The sequence below is a fragment of the Hylaeus anthracinus genome, unplaced genomic scaffold (genome assembly GCF_026225885.1).
Source record: "Hylaeus anthracinus isolate JK02 unplaced genomic scaffold, UHH_iyHylAnth1.0_haploid 11994, whole genome shotgun sequence".
NCBI lineage: Eukaryota > Metazoa > Arthropoda > Insecta > Hymenoptera > Colletidae > Hylaeus > Hylaeus anthracinus.
Window position 1 is genome coordinate 13,312,528 of NW_026534341.1, and position 19,141 is coordinate 13,331,668.

The following is a 19,141-nucleotide window of genomic DNA, read 5'->3' on the forward strand; positions in this document are numbered from 1 at the left end:
AGAAAAAACAATTAATTGATAGAAATGTTGAAGCAATAAATATTCGCACAACTGTTTAATCTTTAAAGCTTGATTAAAAAAGAAAGGTATTTACATTAATTTATAAGTATATAATACTTCCTTCGTGGGATTTCCTTTTGATTTTTTAACCGACTTGTACTTATTCCAACTCTTCTAAGCATTAAGAGGTTAGTCGCAGTCAAGAAGAGGAAAAACAACATTTCTTTGTAATTTTTTTTTAGTTATTAAACAATAATTTACATAAGTAACAATTAAGTATGTTATAAAGCATATTTGAAAGAACTAAAAAACATTTTTAGTTTTAAGAAACGTTTAATTTATATTGTCATAACAGCCGATGACGTAGAAGATGATTTAAAAACATAGGTTTGCGGTGAGCTAGATTTCTCTACACTGGTTTACCTGAAAACAAAAACAAAGGTAGATTTCGAAAATAGATTAGTCTAGCGGGTCCCTGAACGAAGGATTTTGGAAAAAATTAATTTAAAACAAGATGGCGTACATTTGAAGTTGATTTTCAATTTTTTCACTAAAATTAAGCGATTCAATACACAGGATAAAACAAAAAGTATACAAGAAAATAAAAAATTCTTCGATCAGGGACCCGTTAGTCTAATATATTTTCTAAATCTACCCTTAGTTTTCTTTCAGGTGCACCAGTTTGATGAAATCTTGCTCACCGCAAACCAAGTGACCACCCACGCCATCGCCTGTTATGACGAAATGAATTAACCTTTTTTTCAAAACAAAAATTCTTTTATAGTTCTTTAAGACATACTTTGTAATATATTTACATTTCATTCAGAAAAATTATTATTTAATACCTTGAAAAAAACACACAAGGAGCTGTCCGTTTCTATTTTCCTGACTGCGACTAACCCCTTAAATTAACTAAATTATTAGTTATTCGAAGTGGGATCTTTTTCCATTCCTCTATTAGCGCCTATTTTAAAAGTACTTTACTGGAAATTTGTTGTTTTCTAATTTGTACGAAGCAATAAACTAATGTGTTTATGTTAGAAACTCTACTGTAAATGGTTCGCCATTAGAATCGTACAAATACTTATTGCTTCTATAGTTTTACCCACTTTTCGCATTTTTTTGTTAATTTCGCAAATTATATTGACTAGTAAATATTGTTTGGTCTATATATATCTTAATGGTTTCCGAAAATATGTAAAATATCATTGATTATAAAAAAAAGGAAGTTAATAAACTACAATTTCACAGAAAAGTTTTTCGGGAAATTGATCGGTGTACGAATATATTCTACATCCACTGTAGGTGGGCGTCAGTTGCCTCCTTGATCTTCAACATGACTCGTTGCTCGAGTCTTTCTAGGGTCAAGCTCACTTTTATAAAAACACGATCAGATTTGTCTCCCCCATCCTCTGAATGTTAACGATACGGAGTAATACGGGCGTATTCCCCGTGGCTGGAAACGACTACATGGAAAAACGCGTGTGGGTATGTCAGGTTGTAACGACCCTGGGACCGGCGAAGCCGCAGAGGCTGGCTTCCGGTCACGCGTCGTCCACGGAGGCGTCTGAGGCGCGCGAAGCAGTCGAGATCCAGGAGATGGAGATCGAACAGGAAATGAGAGCGTTGCTGTCGTCCTCCAGCCCCGTTAAATCCCATCCCAGCAACCTGGCTGGGACACCGCCGCACAGACTCTGCCTGGAGACTAGCTTCACATCCTTGCAGAGTCCGTCCGAGTTCCCACAGGCTGGCCGCGAGCTCAGCGTTGACTCCAGAGGGATTCCGTGGGAGTACGTCAGCCTGGCCAGCGAGTTGCTCAACACCCCCAGGACCGACGAATGCACATTGTAAGAATAGCACTACTTGTACGTCTGGACGACGAAACGCGCCCAGTCCCCGACGGACGACTAGAGTCGAACACGCCTAGGATTAGCTTTTGCTATAAGGTGTTCAGGGAGACCGACGAGAGTCCCACGAGTTGCAATCTTTCGGATTACTCGTATCAGAGGTGACGATTCGGCATACGATATCGGATTGACGCTGGCAAATCGTTCAGTCGTGACAGGCGAGGATACTTTTGGGTTTAACTTAAGGGAGTTGATGTAATCACTATAGGATTGTTGTTTAGTTTTTTTTTATTTTTTTTTTTTTTTTTTTTTTAGTAAACAGCTTCAGTGGGTGTTCGTGGTTTTCTTGTGGATTGTTCTCGATCATTTGCAATTGCGTGCATGAGTTTAGGGGACGGATAGATTTTTTACATTATATTCTGGAATATTTGAAGTAATTTTAACTAATGATGGGTGTAAAGGTATGGTGAATAAAAGATGATAGTGCAAAGATGCTGTTTATTATTCAGTAACTACATGTAAAAAGTTTTTGAAACAGCAGACACTTTTGCACAAGAAGTTTGTATTTTATCTTCCACTATGAAGAACTTGTTATGTATTTCATTTTTAATTACTAATAATAATTGACTAGGCGTCATGCTGCTATTATTAATGCAAAAGGCATGGCTACTAAATATTATCAGTAATTGAATAAAATTCATACATACTACACAAGTCACAATCTTCCATTATGAAGAACTTGTTATGTACTTCATTTTTAATCACTAATAATAATTTACTAGGCGTCATGCTGCTATTATTAATGCAAAAAGCATGACTACTAAATGTTATCAAGTAATTAACAATAAAATGCATACTAAGTTTATCATATTGGAAGATAAAGACTTTCTTATATAAAACGAAGTGTTCACTAGCTTAACAATTTCATAAATACATAGTTACACAATAATAAAGAGAGTTTAACTTCCACTCTGTTTTCTTTCAGTCATCGTAACTTTATAACTAATATTACTTGAAATTACTTTAGAATACAAGGTAAAACATGTATCGGTCCAGAAACTTTCGCGCGTAACTGTAAGTCCTCATCGGAGAATATATTGTTTGGGAAGACCATGAACGTCTACGAAATTGTTTAAGAAAATTAAAGACACGTTACATTAAACAGCCCCATACAGACGGAGATTTACGACTAATTCATCTGTACGTTTGTTTTGTCGTATGTCTTCCTCGCGAGCTCTTTCACGAGGAAGACAGTCAATTCAAACTTATAAACTCTCCTCTGTATGGACTGCTTTTGTGGTTTCACACACCCAGAGACCTTTAGAGGGTTTACCCTTTAGGTTTGGTCGACCATCTTTCCCGACAATCGATCAAGCCTACAGGTAAACCTCCAGGTACATATCAGAAACATCCTTACGCGGCTAATTTATTATCAGACCATTTTGTTCGTTCAACGTACCTCCGATTTCGCCGACGATGAAATCATTACATAGAAAATCGACTGGAATCGGTTCGTATCGTTGCAATCAGTTCAATGAATCTCATGTCACGCTCTCGTTCACAATCGCTTACTTCACGACTCGCAATGTTCACCGCTTTAACAGTCGCGCACGTTGATGGATCATTTGCACTTCAGCGAGGTCGCCGAATACGAGGAATCCTTGAAGTACCTGTGTCTAGGAGGATTGCAGTTTGAGAGGAACGGTTTGCTTCGTTCTGTGAACAATGTCGTTTCGCATTCATGCTATGTTTGGGGGGGGGGGGGGTCGGAGGCTGTTGCTCTTCGGCTGCAGTTTTCTCTGCTGGTTCCACGAACCGTCTCAAACGTTGCTTTCGTGCAAAGGTCGAATCGTCGGGGCGACTGGGACGATTCGTCTCGTACGGCGCCACTCGCCACGCCGGAAACGTTGTCGGAGGCGTCGAGCAGCCCGCCGTCGCCTGTACCACCACCGAGACCCATGAGGAGGACCCCGAAAATTTCGGGAAACTTGTCAACGGCGGCGGACGACTTGAAGAACAATCTTCACTTCGCTATGCTCTCGGCGAAGAACTACTTCCTGAGGGAGGGGAACAACGGCAGTAACACGAGCAGCGGCAATAGCGAGGCGAGCTACGAGAGCGCCAAGAGCTTAACTGCTGGTCTTCCGCCGCCAGTGCCGAGAAGACGTGACTCCGTCATCGTCAGAAGGTATTTATAATCTCTTCTTTTTCTTTTTTTTTTAGAAGATATTGCAGGATTTGATTCGACGATAGCAATGGATGCAGAGCCGGCGTGACCTTTTGCGGGGACGGGTTCAACAATTTTGCGGTGCCTGAATTCACATCCAAATCCTACACTTGAATTTTACAACGAGAAATTATTTATTTACAAATGCTATATATTTTTTACAAGATGAATATTGAACAATAATACTTTGATGGTTTTTGTCACTCCTTTCAATTTAATCATCGCTACTAAAAAAATGTCTTGCATCTCAGCAAAAATTGCTTCCATTTGTTAATGGTACCATCAGTCTGTAAAAAATTCATCAAAATCGGTACCTTTTAATTCAGTAATTTTCGTAGACCGCGGGGCCTTTTAAAACGCTGGACTGTGTTCCAGCGAACGCGCTGAACCTGCCTTGCCCCGGCCCTGAATGGATGTTAACCCTTTTATAAGGTCATTATAAGGTCACTCTTGGCGTGACAAAAACCATTTTTACCCTAAAACTTTTAAAGAAGGAAAATTGGTTTAGGACTACACTTTTTTTAGCGATATGCATGAATTTTTTTTTTCAAGAAAGGAATATACAGAGTGCCCGTAATTGGTGGTACTAGGTTGTCCCAAAAGTTTCTTCCATTTTATTAATAAGTAATACATACACAATATTTTATGTCTAATGTTACATTATACAATTGCATACAATTCATTTTGCTTCATTACTGTTACAACGTTAACATCTAAGAAATTAGGTTGTCTATTTATATAAATACTGCCACACAAAATAATTGAGTGCAAGTCACGGAAGAAACTTTTGGGACAACCTAATACAAGCGAGCAGGGGGTGGTTCTACGTGAAAAATTAAATTAAAAATGTAAAATAAAATTGTTTCATATGACGCTTTACTTTTCGGAGAAAATAAGACTGAAAATTTGTCGAGTACGCGAGCACGTGTATGTTTAACAGAAACGCATTCTTCTGGAAATTTCTAATGTTAATCCTTCAAACGTGGTGAAACAAGAACTACTGAACCACGATTGAACCAATGTATTAAATTCGCTAATGTGGAATTTAATCTAATTTCGTCGAATTTTGACAGAGAGCAAAGAGTATGTACAGCTGCTTGCTGCAGAGACGATTTGTCGAACTCTTCGTCGCACACCTCTTCCCATTCCTCTGGAGCGTCGCACACGTCGAACCAGGTTGCACCTGGTTACGCTGAGGAGGAAAACGAGACGAATGGTTCCAGTTTAGACTTTTACGAAGCAAAGGTGTAACATTATTCATCAAACATTACATAATCGCGGAATTCTATAACGTTCACTGAACTGTACAGTTTTAACTGCAGTTACACTGATTGGGGTAGCGTTTTCCAAACTAAAATGAAAATTAATAGGTAGAACGTTGGGTTTAGATATTACATCTGAAACGGTGATGAAGTTCAGCATTACAGCAGTATAAAGATTAAACAAAGGAGAATGGGTCTCATGTACGCGAATAATCTTATAGAATTTTGAAAATTACTAACAAAATACAAGAATATATATCAGAACGTTAAATTACATTATCAAATGATTTTATCGCAGTGCTCTTACGTTTCTAATACCGAGTACTGACGAAAATAATAAAATTCTGAGGCTGGGCAACGCAAATTTGTATCGTTAGGGCGAAAATATAAATTACGAAATACACTTTGAAATATCAATGTTGTAAATATGTAGCGTATAAAATAAAAAGCTTTTCATAATCAAAAATAGAATTTAAAGTGACGTGAATTCACGTTATCGGTTCGCGAATGCGTTAATTTATTTATGAGCACTTTCTACACCTACTATATACAAGGTGTTAAAAAAAAGTATTCAATATTTATATGGTGTATAGGGCACGCTGTACTGAGTAAAAAAGCTTTAGTAAACATAGGTCCAAAGGTCAACCGTTTCTGAGATATAAACATTTTTGTTTGCTAGTATCATGATTGACTTATTACTGGGTTTTCGATATTTATAGAAGATTTTCCACGTGCCCACCGCTCATTTCTGTAGACGCTTGGCATTTTCTTCTTACAGAGTCGCGAACTCTCTCAAAAATCCCACATTTCTGTCGAATTATTTGACAAGCATGGTGGATTCGGTTACGTAGTTCTTCTAAGTCATTTATCGGCGTGGAATACTCTTGGCTTTTTAAATATCCCCATAAAAAGAAGTCCAGGGGATTTAAATCGGGGGATCGAGGAGGCCATGCAACTGATTCACCACGTCCAATCCACTTTTGACCGAACATCGTGTTTAAGTGCTCTTTCATGATAATAGCAAACAAAAATGTTTATATCTCAGAAACGGTTGACCTTTGGACCTATATTTACTAAAGCTTTTTTACTCAGTACAGTGTGCTCTATACACCATATGAATATTGAATGCTTTTTTTGAACACCCTGTATGTAGTGGGTGTAGAAAGTATTCGTACACCGATCAATTTCCAAAAAAACTATGTGAAATTGTAATTTATTAACTTGTTTTTTTATAAACAATGACATTCTACATATTCTCGGAAATCTCTAGAATAGATAGATTACAAAAAAATAGCTATTTATCTAAGTTACGAAATTAACAAAAAAAAAAAACAAAAAAAAACAATTAATCGATAGGAATGTTGAAGCAATAAGTAATCGCACAACTGTTTAATTTTTAAAACTTGATTAAAAAAAAAGAAATTTACATTAATTTACAAGTATATAGTACTTCTTTTGTGAGATTTCCTTTTGATTTTATAATTATTGTAACTCTTCTAAGCATTAAATTAACTATATTATTAGTTATACGAAATGGGATCTTTTTCCATTCCTCTATTAGAGCCATTTTTAAAAGTATTTTACTGGAAATTTGATGTTTTCTAATTCTTACGGAGCAATAAACTAATGTGTTTACGTTACAAACTCTACTGTAAATGGTTCGTCATAAGAATCACACAAATACTTATTGCTTTTATATTTTTACCCACTTTTCGCATTTTTTTGTTAATTTCATAAATTATATTAACTAGTAAATGTTGTTTGGACTATATCTATCTTAGAGACTTCCGAGAATATGTAAAATATCATTGATTATAAAGAAAGAAGTTAAGAAACTACAATTTCACACAAAAGTTTTTTTGAGAAATTGATCAGTGTATGAATACATTCTACACCCACTGTACATATAACCTGTGAATAATTGCTACAGTACAATTTGAAAAACTTAGCTTTCTCCAGACATTAATCGAAAATATTATAATACATTTTAAGAAACTTTAATGACGCATAATAGAAAAATAAATCCGTGTCTCAGGGTTCTTCTGGACAACGCGATAGCAGTAACGACGTGTTCCTCAGCGTGAGAAGTTCTCCAGAGTGTAAGGGCCTGATGGCACCAGCAACAGATTTAGGGGCGGAATGGAAGAAGAAATTCGATGCGACGGGGATGAGCGGAGACGCTTCTTTACCCCTTTTGCGTGGACTTTCGCCAACGCCCACGCACGGACAGCACAGTTCGCCCTTCTTCAGCACGAAACGGAAGAAATATGTATATCCGATCACGCTGGTTGGTCGAGGCGAGAGTAGTGTTTGATCGGAAGAAGTTAGACCGACCGGGGACCACGAAGGGGAGGTGGTAAATGTAAAATAACTGTTAGGTATCTGTGCCAATATCACATCTTCGTGTGATTGTTCAGAATCGTTTTCGCAAGTTCCGGAGTGAATGTACTTTCCGAGATATTCTAAAATTAAGGGGCCACGCATCGTAGCCTCTGTTTATATGACCTTTCGCTGAAGTCCGTGCGCATTCGATAGATCTATACTATAATCTAAGATTAGACGAAAGTCGAGGGTAAAATGTAAAAGGATCTTGCGACATTTCTCGTGTAAGGTGTAGATAGTCAAATTTGAATATTCAAGTTTTATCGTAGAACGTATTCCTGTTTTTGTACAGTAACTTCTTCGATGAAACAATGTATTTTCTGATTCAACAAATTTTCTGCCAACCAAACGATAATAATAATATAATAATAGCGAAATACAGAAGGGCGTACAGGAAATTAGCAGGAGAAGGGCAACGTATTACACGGATGGTTAACGGGAATCGTGATGCCTTGCTATTTGAAAAAAAAATCAATTTTTTTATTAGACGTCTCGTTTGTAATTACAGATTGTTGTGGCATGGTGAAAACGTATGAACATTGCACGAAAGTTGCACTGGCCTACTCTGCATAGATATCGTTGATACGAGAATTTTAAATGATACATTTTGTACAGTTTTTTAACAGAATCAAGAGAAATTTAAGGAGAACTAGACTTATTTCGATCTACCCTTTGCAATCATTCGCGTATAATTTTGCCATGTTACGTTACGTTAACTGTTTACTTAAACAAGTTCCATTGATTTTTCACCATCGAAAATAATTGTTGTTATTTTTTTGCTATGTATCTAATAAATGGAAAAATGGGACTGAAAACGTAAATTATATATAAAATGTAATATATGTAGTCGTTAAAGGAAGGTGATTACTTACTAAAGAACGAACGACAAAGCATGATTTTCATTGACAGTCTCGTAATAGTTGAAACTTTAAAATCACTGTATTTATGTAAAAAGTAGGAAGAATATACATGATCCATTTAACTCTATTAAATATAATATGCACTTAGGATGAATAATAATGGATTTACTGTAAGTGATACTTGTAGAATATAATTAGAAAAAAGTGATACATAGAGAAAAGTTCATTTAATGTAATAAAGTACAATACTTTTTAAGAAATAAAAAGATGAATTCAATACCCAGTTAATTTCTTTTCTACTCTGAACCTGTTGTATTAGAATTGTAATATAAACATAAAAAAAAGTAATGCTTGCATGCCATTAATTCATTTCATTTATGTCAACATTTCATCTATACTATACCGTACAAGGTAAATGTTTCAAGGAGTATATTAAATAATTGGAACATCACAGACATTTTGTAGTACTTTTATTGCATTGCCGATGCCCATGGTGGAGTCATAGGCTGTGGATTTTGTAAGTATGACATTACAACTGCCGATATGGACAGCATGAAGCTACTAAGAATTTGCTTAGTATCGTCGCTCACTTTAGAATTAGCAAAACTAATACAAGAACAATATAGTGCAACCCATGCACACCACTTCAATCTCATCATTAAACCGCACATGCTAAAAATCATTCCTAATATGTTCATATAATCTGGCGTTGAATAATCGCCTGGTTGTGTCTGACTACTCATTGCTGTGGGTTTGTAACGAACCTCTCGTTCTGGACGTCTAGGATCCACTGAACTATTCATCTTACGAATCTGAAATTCATATACAAGTTCTGCATTTTATACAACTTATTTAATTTACTAAAATCTTTCCTAAAAATGATAAATTATATAAATATATATGACAGTATACTCACGAATGTAAACAGTACAAAGTTGTTCAATAACAATTATGTTATAATAAGAACTAAATAGCTAATTAGTTACTTTCTTTGAATGAAGCATTAATTAATATTAATACATAAATTTAAAAGTTTATATGAAATTTCAGATCTGCTATTTTAAGGTTAGAATTGTGTCGCAGAACTGATCTGCCATCTATCGGCGAAGCTAAAACTAAAATTCTGACATTCAGCGCCTCTAGTGACGAAAATTTGAACTATTCTCGGAGTTTGGTCAGCACCTCTATCGGGAAAACGCCCAAGTTTGTCCTCGAATAGTTCCTTCTTTTACTGTTAGATGGCGACATTAACTAATTTTTTTTAAAAAGTAGTGTAAAAGCTTATATGTTACGTGCTAAGTAATCATTTGATTCTAAAATGACTATCTTGTAAATTAAAATAGTTTTGCAATTAATTTTTTGTATCCTTTAGTTTACGACGCTATCTAAAAGAACAGCGAGAACTATTTTCACTAGAAACTTGGGCGTTTTATCACCGATGGCGCCACTGATCATAATGCAGTCGCCATCTAACAGCAACAATAGCAACTATTTTCACTACAAACTTGGACGTTTTCCCACCAATGGCGCCAAAAATTTAGGAATGCTTTCCCACATGTTCTCACATGGTTTTGTCTATTAGGGTTAGTATTTTAGATTTTCAATAATTGTAAATATCACTGATATAAACATTAATATAAATATATACAGTAAAAATGAATATAATACCTTGTACAACTTGGGTGAAGAAGGGTGTCGCAGCTACAAATCCCGAAAAGGTTAATAATTTTAAATAATTCTTCAATATTTTATTTACATTACAGATGTTAATTAATTTTAATCTTAATACAATGAGTTTTCTAAAAAATTGTTCCCAAACGTATCTCTAGATTTACATTTATTCGTTTCATTCTATATATTGAATCATTGCTTTTAATATTTTAGATTGAGTTGACAACACATGAATTAGAAAAAATAATAAAAGGAACACAATCAGAATTGCAGTAAGTATACAATAGTTTTTTTTTATTCAGGGCTAGATAATTTGACAATTATAGAAACACTTGTATTATTATAGAAGTGATGGAAGTGATAGTGATGCAGAAGATGATGATACTACTCCAAAATGCAAAACAAAATCTAAGTTGGATACATCTCAAGCTGATGAATATGACTTTGACAAATATGACGAAGAATGTAAAATATACAATGTTATATGTCATATTAATGATTAATGATAATGTAAATTCATATTAAAATATTTAATGTGTCCTTTGGTTTACAGCTGGCGACGTACATTGTAATATTGGTAATATTGCAAGTTTTGGAAAACATGGAAAAGATCCATTGGTTACAGGGGATGATGATGATTCAGAGAAAGAAGATGATGGTATAAAAAGTGATGATAACCTGGTACTAGTAGGACATGTTGAAGGAGATGCTAGTACATTGGAAATATTTGGTTTGTGCATAAATTTTAATTTTATTAGTGAATAAATTTATAACTTATAGTTTCATGATTTTGCAGTTTTAATGCCTATAAAATGTATTTTTCAATTATTTTCAGTTTACAATGAAGAGGAGGGTTCATTTTATTGTCATCATGATATATTATTACCATCATTTCCATTATGTATAGAGTGGCTAAACTTTGATCCAGCAGATTCAAAACCAAGTAATTATGAAATATTGTACAAATACAGTGTTCAGTAATATTAACTTGTTGTATTACAGGTAATTTATGTGCAATTGGTAATATGACTCCCATAATAGAGGTATGGGATTTAGATTTAATAGATTGTTTGGAACCAGCTTATAAACTTGGTCGTAAGCCAAGTAAAAAAAAGAATCAAAAACGCATTGGACATAAAGATGCTGTGTTGGATTTAGCATGGAATGAAAATTATACGTTAGTATATTTTTAAATTGAAACTTTCATTTACAACATAATAATAGGAATATTTTTTTACAGTCATGTACTTGCTAGTGGATCTGTTGATCAAACTGTTCTGTTATGGGATTTAGAAAATGGTACACCTGTTAATAAATTTGCTTCCTTTGGTGAAAAAGTACAGTCATTGAAATTTCATCCAACAGAAACTCACCAATTACTAACTGGATGTGCGGATAAGTATGTCCATTAATTTTTAATTAATAAATAATATTCTGTAATTATATTTTAAATATTCCTATTCATTAACTTTTAGGGTAGTGAGATTATTTGATTGTAGAGATGAAACAATCACAAAATCTTGGGAAGTATCAGGAGAAGTAGAAAGAGTTTTATGGAATTACTTTGACCCAAATTATTGTATAGTAAGTGTATTAAATATATTCAAATTTATAATTATAAAGTTCATAAGAGAATACAATATAGAAACTGTTATTTTTGTTACAGGTAAGTACAGATAATGGGTACATGCAATATTTTGATGTTAGACAAGATGATCCAATTTGGAGTTTCCAAGCTCACACAAAGGAAGTTACAGGTAAATGTGAATAATATTTCCCATACACTACTTGTATATATTTATAATTGTTATCATATAAGTTTTTTACATTACAATTTTAGGTTTATCCTTGAGTTCATCGTGTTCTGGCCTCCTGGTTACATCAGCAAATGATGGTGTCATAAAAGTATGGGATATTATTAATCATACAGACCCGTATCTTGTTTGGGAAAAGAAAAGTAATCTTGGTGCAGTACAATGTCTCGCTTCAAATCCGGACGATCCCTTTGTGTTCATTGCTGGTGGTGACAATAAATCCCATAACCTTAAAGTATTCAATTTTATGAGAATAACAGAAGGTAAGTTGTGCAATGCACGTATAGTGGTAAATACTATGCTAAGTTGCCGAGTATTTACAAACTGAAAGGGACCGGATCAGGGGAACTGGTCGTCGCTTCACTCAATGCATAGAAGTAAGATGTCACAAAAAGTCACGGACACGGGAAACTTAAATAGGTGTTCGATCGCTGTAACATTTCAAATTTACGCTAAGACATTCTAGTTTTCACTCATATGTTTCTCTTTGACGACCTTTGACGCGAGGTAGACTTTAATATGTATAACTCGAGACGGAGCGACGACTATCATCTAACGGCAACTCTGATCCAACGGCAACTTAACGTGATACTACTATACATGTACTACTGTATATCTGTTCGGATACTCTTTTCACTTAATGTTTCTTTAAATAGTACGTGAGAGATTTGAAAACAGACAAACATTAAAAAGTAATAATCATGAAGAAATGATGGATGTAACTGAAGACATGGAATCAATGATTCTTAATAATAGCCTTAATACATTATGTAAAAAAAAGAAAAAGAAAATAAATGGATAAGATCAAAATGATGAATATATCAATGCTAAATTCTGTAAAAATTGTAAGTTGAAAGTACTTGTTTTTATTTTTTACGTGTATATTAATTGGTATAAATAAAATGTGAAAAAGGAGTATATTCGGAAAGACGAGTTAAAATTTTTATTTGTTCTTCTTAAAACATTTAATTTATTCTTTATTCTTGTAATAATATAATGTTAATCCCAACAGTATTTTTCGGAAGTTTTACAATCTGTACAACATATTAATTCTGTTCTAATAATTTACAACACACACACAAACCCAATTCAATTTTTTTTGACATTTTTATACCTTTGAATGTCAGCGAGCCGATGCGACGGCTTCGTGTAACGGTCGGACATCGAAAGAGATATACTGTGAAGGCAATCGGTATACATTTTTGATTTGTATTGATCCAATATCATACAAATATACGAAACAATAAAATTACTTTAAATGCTTTGAACGAGTTAGTATTGTTTAAGAATTACTTTTAGAATAAATCGTTTTGAAACAATATTCTGCTACAATTCCAAAAATACAGTTTTTGCGTAAACTTTTTTTTTATTTGTTGCAAGAATAAAGATATATGAAACAAAAGTTCAAAAAAGGTAAGAAGTTTTAGTAATTGAAGGTAATCCATCAAAATTGGTTCCTTTTCGGTATAAGTGTAACATTTGTTTTATAAATTTTATCATTTTTACGAAAAAATTATTCATGAAATGGCACCTGCAAACATTTTACTTGAATTATAAACTTCTTTTAACATTGCACGATTATATAATGCATCGATGCTTCATTATCCCGGTAATGCAGTAGTTATATATAAATGGTTATAAAAGTATTATTTACTTTCATGTTTATAATGGAGAATATTAACTTCATTGCCAAATTACAATTTATATTTCAATCTAACTAACATACAAATATTTTACACAAATTTAAAAAGAATTGGTTTTATGGCATTTTGTCATTTTATACACTTATAAAATAATCCTGTTACTATGGTCCTTGTAGTTATAATTTCTTATTATAATAAAATTATGTGTGATTTAATTTAGCAATTTTATTAAATACCTGATAACGTTGAATATTTAAAAGTAAATATGAGAATTATAAATCACAGTTACGTGTGATTGGGCAGTTACTAACATGTGCTAGTTTAGTAGCTCATATGCTCTATTATGATAACAAGAATAAAAAAAAGTTTCTCATTAACATGATCAACATTTTTTAATTGTACTAGTATGAGAAGTAATATTTAGTAAATTGGTCAAATTGCAATTGGTATAGCAGATCTTTACATCCTAGTGTCAATAAGGTATACAGAAAAAAAAATTATGTAAAAATTATTGTTGATGTATTTTAGTATAATAAAAAAGCATAAGCAATTAAAATTAATGAATATTTTAGTTCCAAAACTAAATATTTTTTGAATCATATAAAATTGTGTATCGTATTCCATTTTATATTATGTTACATACTTTAATTGCATAAACTGTCATATACAAACTAGAAATTTTTACATGAATGGAATTAATCACTATGAAAGTATAAAGCTTGGAGCGAATGATTTGGAATGGGATAAAGGTGTATACGTACCGATGCCAGTTTCTTAATTCGCTGTCACAGTAATTATTAAATAAACAAGTTAAATAACTCATACATAAATGAGTTCGCTAAAACATTTTAATTAACAATAATCTTACAAGATGCTTTCTGGCAGTGGTGTTAATAGATTCAATGAAAGTCATGTGGACATTATTATGGCAACAATGGATATATCAAATTCTATATGCATTATTAATGCATATAATGCGTTTGTTACAGTCAATATTATATAAGATGGATAAGTAATATTTGAAGTTGCACAAACAAAATTAACTAAAATATTCAATTAAATATTAAATTTGTAATTTAGAATACTGATACTATAGAATAAATAACATTAAGTACAACTTCTGTTAATGCATCTGGATATAAACTAGATCATTTTTATGAAACAGACAATTTTGATGTTAATACGAAATAACAATGTATACGTCATATTTCTTATTTCATATTCAAGTCATAAAAATTCAATGATTCCACTGATAGCATAAAACGTCTGACCTCATTAAATGTTATATAACCTGCAACACATAGACAAAATAATTGTTTTTGTCTACAGAATGTACCGTAGTCCATAGAGATTGACATACAATATATAATATATTAATTAGATTAATTCATACACATATGTGATATAGCACATTGAGCTAAGCATCAGTTCCTATATCCAAACTTCTAGAGTCTTGATTAGAATCGTGTTGACTTCCATTTTCAGAAGAAGCACTGCTAGATAAACCAGACTGATCTGAACTTTTTTTCACTTTGGGCTTATATTCCGTAATAACGACAGTAACGTTATTTACTGTCACTTCATTGGTTTGAGCTGTACTGCGATCTATATTTTTAAGACGCGGCGGATGCCTATTTTTACGTCGTGGTTTGTCCAATTTACGGTCTTTCTCTTTACCACTACTAGCTGTACTACCTCCACTTCCGCCTTCTTTTTTCCCTGGCTTTAAAAGTGGTACATATTGTTGCTGCGCAACCTATAAATGTTAATCTTGGCATAATGTTATGACAAATAATAAAGGAATACAATAAAATATAAAAAATTGTGACCTGTTGTGCCACAAGTTGGGGATTAATGCGGGGTTTCCGCGTGGAAGTTCCTTTGCGGACGTCACACATGAGGCACTTAAATGCTTCTGCGGTATTCCTATATGTGCAGACACTGCAGTCCCAATAATTTTCTTCCAAAACCTTCGCCTGACGTTTTCCACTTCCCGAATGGTTCATTGTTCATGAAAGTCAGTTGTAGAACACTGTACTTTCTCAAAAGAGAGTTAGCCTTCCTATATGTGCTTTCAGCCTCATTAAAAGTGATTTTATGAACACTGGTTACTTTATGACAATCGGATTGCTCCAAAAGAGCAAGATTAAAGATATGCAATAAAGGTAATCGACAATTGTCTAAGACAATATTCTGTGCATCAACTAAACAGGATACACAGTTGTCTGACATATTCATCTTTACTATATAAACCACCTATATTTCTTTGTAGTATCATTCTGATGTACATTTTTTAAATTGTATCTAAAACAAATAAAAGATAGAAATGATATAATACTTTATTAGTAATTATGAAATAAGGAACATCCTAACAAGAAATCCCTTTCAATTTAAAAAAATACTTATTTATATAACAAAAAAATTGCGAATAATAATAATCGCATATCGTGTTACTTTAAAAAATGCATTGAGGCATTAATAAAATTCTTAATTGCATTAGTTTTCATTGAAAATAACATAACAAATTATTTATTTTATGGACTTACCGATTAAAAGTACCAATTTATGGAACTTTTTTATCGTCAAGAGTTATCCGTTTTTTTTTTGTATTATAAATTTTTATTTTTTCACTTGGAAAGCTGGTAGTTTTATTAAACATCCATGGTAACGTATAAAATAAAAAAATTAATTTAAGAAAGATTAGATACTCTTTGTAATGCAAGAGTTCCAAACATTCTTTTCCTTAATGAAACAGATGGAATTCCTGACTTGCATATAAAAGTAGCATTATTGCACATATACGACGTTCTCCTTGACAGTATTATCCGTGTGTTCTATACACGTACACTATACACTCTGACACATTTACAGTCAAGATATTTTTTCGGCCTTTCGTGTCATCGTAAATTGATTGCTTTACATATAAAAGTCAGTAAAAATTAACTAACTCGAAGATATTGACAAACAATCCACAGTGCTGTTCCTCTATCGGTCGAACAGCGGAATGTTGAATGTGGACCAAAAATACTATGGATACGTATTCCCATAAACTAGATGTGCTACGGTTCAAGCGAATTGAAGAAGACTTTACATGCCAACGCCGCCACCGTTCGACTGATGTATTAAAGAAAATAGCGCAAAGTTTCAAAAATGTAGTTTATAAGAGACTGAAAGAATAGTGTAACATAATGTATTATTATACAATGTACATAATGTAGTAGTTATGTAATACGAATTGCATGTATGATGGTTGAAATTGAGAAAAATTAATCAAAGGAAATTAAATTCGTGAAAATAGTGAGATAAATATATTAATGTAATATTTAAAAAACCGAATGAATGATTTATGAAAATCGTAAAAAGTGAATTTGAAATATTTGTAAACAGTTTTGTTGTTTGCTTTATTGTTTGGGATAAGGAAGTTGTAGGTATCCATTTTTCGTTTTAAAAGAAAGAATTCACAATAGTACTAAAATAAATTTATTAATCTGACAACAATACATATGAATATGTAGAATAAAGGAAGCTCTATTTAAAAAAGATAAAACTGTAAATATGTCAATGAGTATTTTACATGCAAAGCGAAAAGAAAAACTTGTAAAAGAAGAAACATTTAAATACATTAACTATCAATCTTTGTTTTATAACGGATTTTTATAACGAATACTTACTGTACAAAGTGTGATATAAAATAATTTTTGGAAAACAAATATAACCGACTTCGAAAAATATTAAAACTGCACTAAAAAGTATGAAATAATTTCTAGTTAATTTATATGAATACTCACCAGCTCTACATGTAATTGCTTAAAAGTATGAAATAATTTCTATTTTCTTTCTATTAAATTATATATTGAATTTCTATTCCCTTTATACTAAATTATATTAAATAATCTTTTCGGAGCCTGAGCAAAATTAAAAATTTGTAATTCGTGCTTGAGTTAGTTTTTGGTGCGGGCGGCAATATCAAATCCTGTTCATGTATATAAAGAATCTAACTGATTGATATTAGGATCATTAGGGTTTGGATTTGAATCCGTCATAATGGCTAATTAAATTAAATTTGAATAAATTTCGCGGTACAGTTCCCAGGAGGCCTAGCGAGCACCACCATATCTAAAAACAAAACACTGTTCTCCCTTTCTCTCTCGTGCTGGTTTCGCTCCACTCCTGGACTCCGTATAGCGCCGGTAGATGACGCTTGCGCTTCATTGTAACTTCTTTACCTACGGCGGATTTGCGGATTCGACATATGCATGTATACCACAGCTGGCCAACCCAATGAGTTCGCGGGCCACTTTCGAAATACATCATAACTTTGCCAGCCGCATATAAAATTATGTATCCCCATATTAGATTTAGACTAGAGATCCCTACTTCACGTGTATCGAAATACTCGGGTACACGGGTAATTAATGGATCGTGTTTTAATCCGTGTATTTTTAATACACGGGTACCTGGGCATCGAAATACGTCGACACCCGGATATCTAAATACACGGATATCCAGGTGGTACGTGTACGTCCATCGAAATACACGACTACGTATACATCAAATTATACGGGTACAATATCCAATTATATTTATATACAAACTTTTGTGTAAAAAAGCTATTATTCTAAAATAATGATCCTTATTAATTTTGAATAAATTGATATGCAGTAAAATAAATAAATAAAATTTAAAAAATTTTAAAATTTTTACATTTTTTAAATAATTCGATGTATGCGTGCGTACCCGTGTATTTCGATGCACGTGTGCGTACCTAGATATCCGTGTATTTAGATATCGGGGCATCAGCGTATACACGTGTTCCGTGTACCCGTGTATTTTAATACCCGTTCAAAACCGTGATCTCTAATTTAGACCTATTATAGACATTTTTCTGCCCTTCAGCTCTTCAGATCCTTGGCATTTTTCGACCGTGTTTCATGAAAACTTTCTGGTACGCGATATTATTTTAAAATCAAAGTTAATTTTTCCTCAAAATTTCGACAGCTAATTTATGAACATATACATGCAAAATTAATGTACTTCTTTAATACATTGGTTTTCACTACTTTGGCCCTTATAAAATAGACATATTTTGTAAAAGTGCGATGTATCTCGCGGGCCGCAAAAATGTTCAAGGCGGGCCGCCCTGATGTATACTGTCTACGTGAAAATAATGTCGGAGAGGGTATTGATGAATTTATTTTGACGATGGGTCGGGGGAGGGGAGGGGGCAACATTGATTACTTCTAATGTATTAGATCTACCGGAAAGTTCTGTCTGATCCGGTTACAACAAGTTTCAACAAGTATGCGTATATTCATTACAATTTACATTTTGGTATCAGGAGAACATGATATGCGAAGAGGTGGCCCGATTGCGCCTACGAGCAGGCAACCGGTCCGACGTATCTGTAAGTACAGGTTGCCTAGTTCAAGGGGCCC

At 33.3% G+C, this 19,141-nt stretch overlaps 4 protein-coding genes across 12 annotated transcripts in view; 2 read left to right on the forward strand and 2 right to left on the reverse strand.

Annotated features, from left to right (window-relative positions):
* The window catches only part of LOC128888527 (diacylglycerol lipase-alpha), a 113,879-nt gene extending 105,018 nt beyond the window's left edge, over positions 1 to 8,861 (forward strand). For 6 of the 7 annotated variants that reach the window (XM_054145461.1, XM_054145466.1, XM_054145462.1 and 3 more), the window contains 4 exons: positions 1,498 to 1,847; positions 3,691 to 4,035; positions 5,148 to 5,319; positions 7,372 to 8,861. In XM_054145461.1, coding sequence (XP_054001436.1) covers positions 1,498 to 1,847; positions 3,691 to 4,035; positions 5,148 to 5,319; positions 7,372 to 7,650 — 1,146 coding nt within the window. In that variant the 3' untranslated portion in view covers positions 7,651 to 8,861. The remainder of the gene's footprint in view (positions 1 to 1,497; positions 1,848 to 3,690; positions 4,036 to 5,147; positions 5,320 to 7,371) is intronic. The other variant, XM_054145467.1, reaches the window with a different exon arrangement.
* Positions 8,862 to 9,031: 170 nt separating this feature from the next.
* LOC128888658 (PAT complex subunit Asterix) lies at positions 9,032 to 9,689 on the reverse strand. Its single transcript, XM_054145723.1, has 2 exons — positions 9,495 to 9,689; positions 9,032 to 9,390 (listed from the first exon to the last, which is right to left on the reverse strand). The coding sequence occupies exon 2, from the start codon at positions 9,379 to 9,381 to the stop codon at positions 9,049 to 9,051; it is 333 nt and encodes a 110-aa protein (XP_054001698.1). The 5' UTR covers positions 9,382 to 9,390; positions 9,495 to 9,689; the 3' UTR covers positions 9,032 to 9,048.
* A 405-nt stretch (positions 9,690 to 10,094) lies between these two features.
* LOC128888585 (periodic tryptophan protein 1 homolog) lies at positions 10,095 to 12,991 on the forward strand. 2 transcript variants are annotated; one of them, XM_054145587.1, is made up of 11 exons: positions 10,095 to 10,296; positions 10,463 to 10,521; positions 10,599 to 10,714; positions 10,803 to 10,979; positions 11,085 to 11,192; positions 11,252 to 11,426; positions 11,490 to 11,648; positions 11,725 to 11,833; positions 11,916 to 12,006; positions 12,090 to 12,326; positions 12,720 to 12,991. In XM_054145587.1, exons 1-11 carry the CDS (start codon positions 10,234 to 10,236, stop codon positions 12,863 to 12,865), a joined length of 1,440 nt encoding a protein of 479 aa, XP_054001562.1. In that variant the 5' UTR covers positions 10,095 to 10,233; the 3' UTR covers positions 12,866 to 12,991. The 2 variants fall into 2 exon arrangements, with proteins under 2 accessions (XP_054001562.1, XP_054001561.1); XM_054145586.1 differs by having other exon boundaries at positions 10,096 to 10,296; positions 10,596 to 10,714.
* Positions 12,992 to 14,319: 1,328 nt separating this feature from the next.
* On the reverse strand, positions 14,320 to 16,724 carry LOC128888642 (YY1-associated factor 2). Of its 2 annotated transcripts, none has more exons than XR_008460295.1 (4): positions 16,253 to 16,723; positions 15,536 to 16,010; positions 15,067 to 15,462; positions 14,320 to 14,997 (listed from the first exon to the last, which is right to left on the reverse strand). XR_008460295.1 is itself a non-coding variant. In XM_054145704.1 (4 exons), the coding sequence occupies exons 2-3, from the start codon at positions 15,710 to 15,712 to the stop codon at positions 15,124 to 15,126; spliced, it is 516 nt and encodes a 171-aa protein (XP_054001679.1). In that variant the 5' UTR covers positions 15,713 to 16,010; positions 16,253 to 16,724; the 3' UTR covers positions 14,320 to 14,997; positions 15,100 to 15,123. The 2 variants fall into 2 exon arrangements, 1 of the variants encoding a protein (XP_054001679.1); XM_054145704.1 differs by having other exon boundaries at positions 15,100 to 15,462; positions 16,253 to 16,724.
* Between the last annotated feature and the right edge of the window lie 2,417 nt (positions 16,725 to 19,141).

What these genes read in the sequence shown, in the direction of transcription:
- LOC128888585 (XM_054145586.1), top strand. Translation starts at nt 10,234, where the DNA reads ATGAATATAATACCTTGTACAACTTGGGTGAAGAAGGGTGTCGCAGCT. An exon ending in GCATGGAATGAAAATTATAC is followed by an intron (nt 11,427 to 11,489) that starts GTTAGTATATTT and finishes ATTTTTTTACAG; the next exon opens with TCATGTACTTGCTAGTGGAT. An exon ending in CTAACTGGATGTGCGGATAA is followed by an intron (nt 11,649 to 11,724) that starts GTATGTCCATTA and finishes ATTAACTTTTAG; the next exon opens with GGTAGTGAGATTATTTGATT.
- LOC128888642 (XM_054145704.1), bottom strand. Translation starts at nt 15,712, where the DNA reads ATGAACCATTCGGGAAGTGGAAAACGTCAGGCGAAGGTTTTGGAAGAA. An exon ending in CCCAACTTGTGGCACAACAG is followed by an intron (nt 15,463 to 15,535) that starts GTCACAATTTTT and finishes TAACATTTATAG; the next exon opens with GTTGCGCAGCAACAATATGT.
- LOC128888658 (XM_054145723.1), bottom strand. Translation starts at nt 9,381, where the DNA reads ATGAATAGTTCAGTGGATCCTAGACGTCCAGAACGAGAGGTTCGTTAC.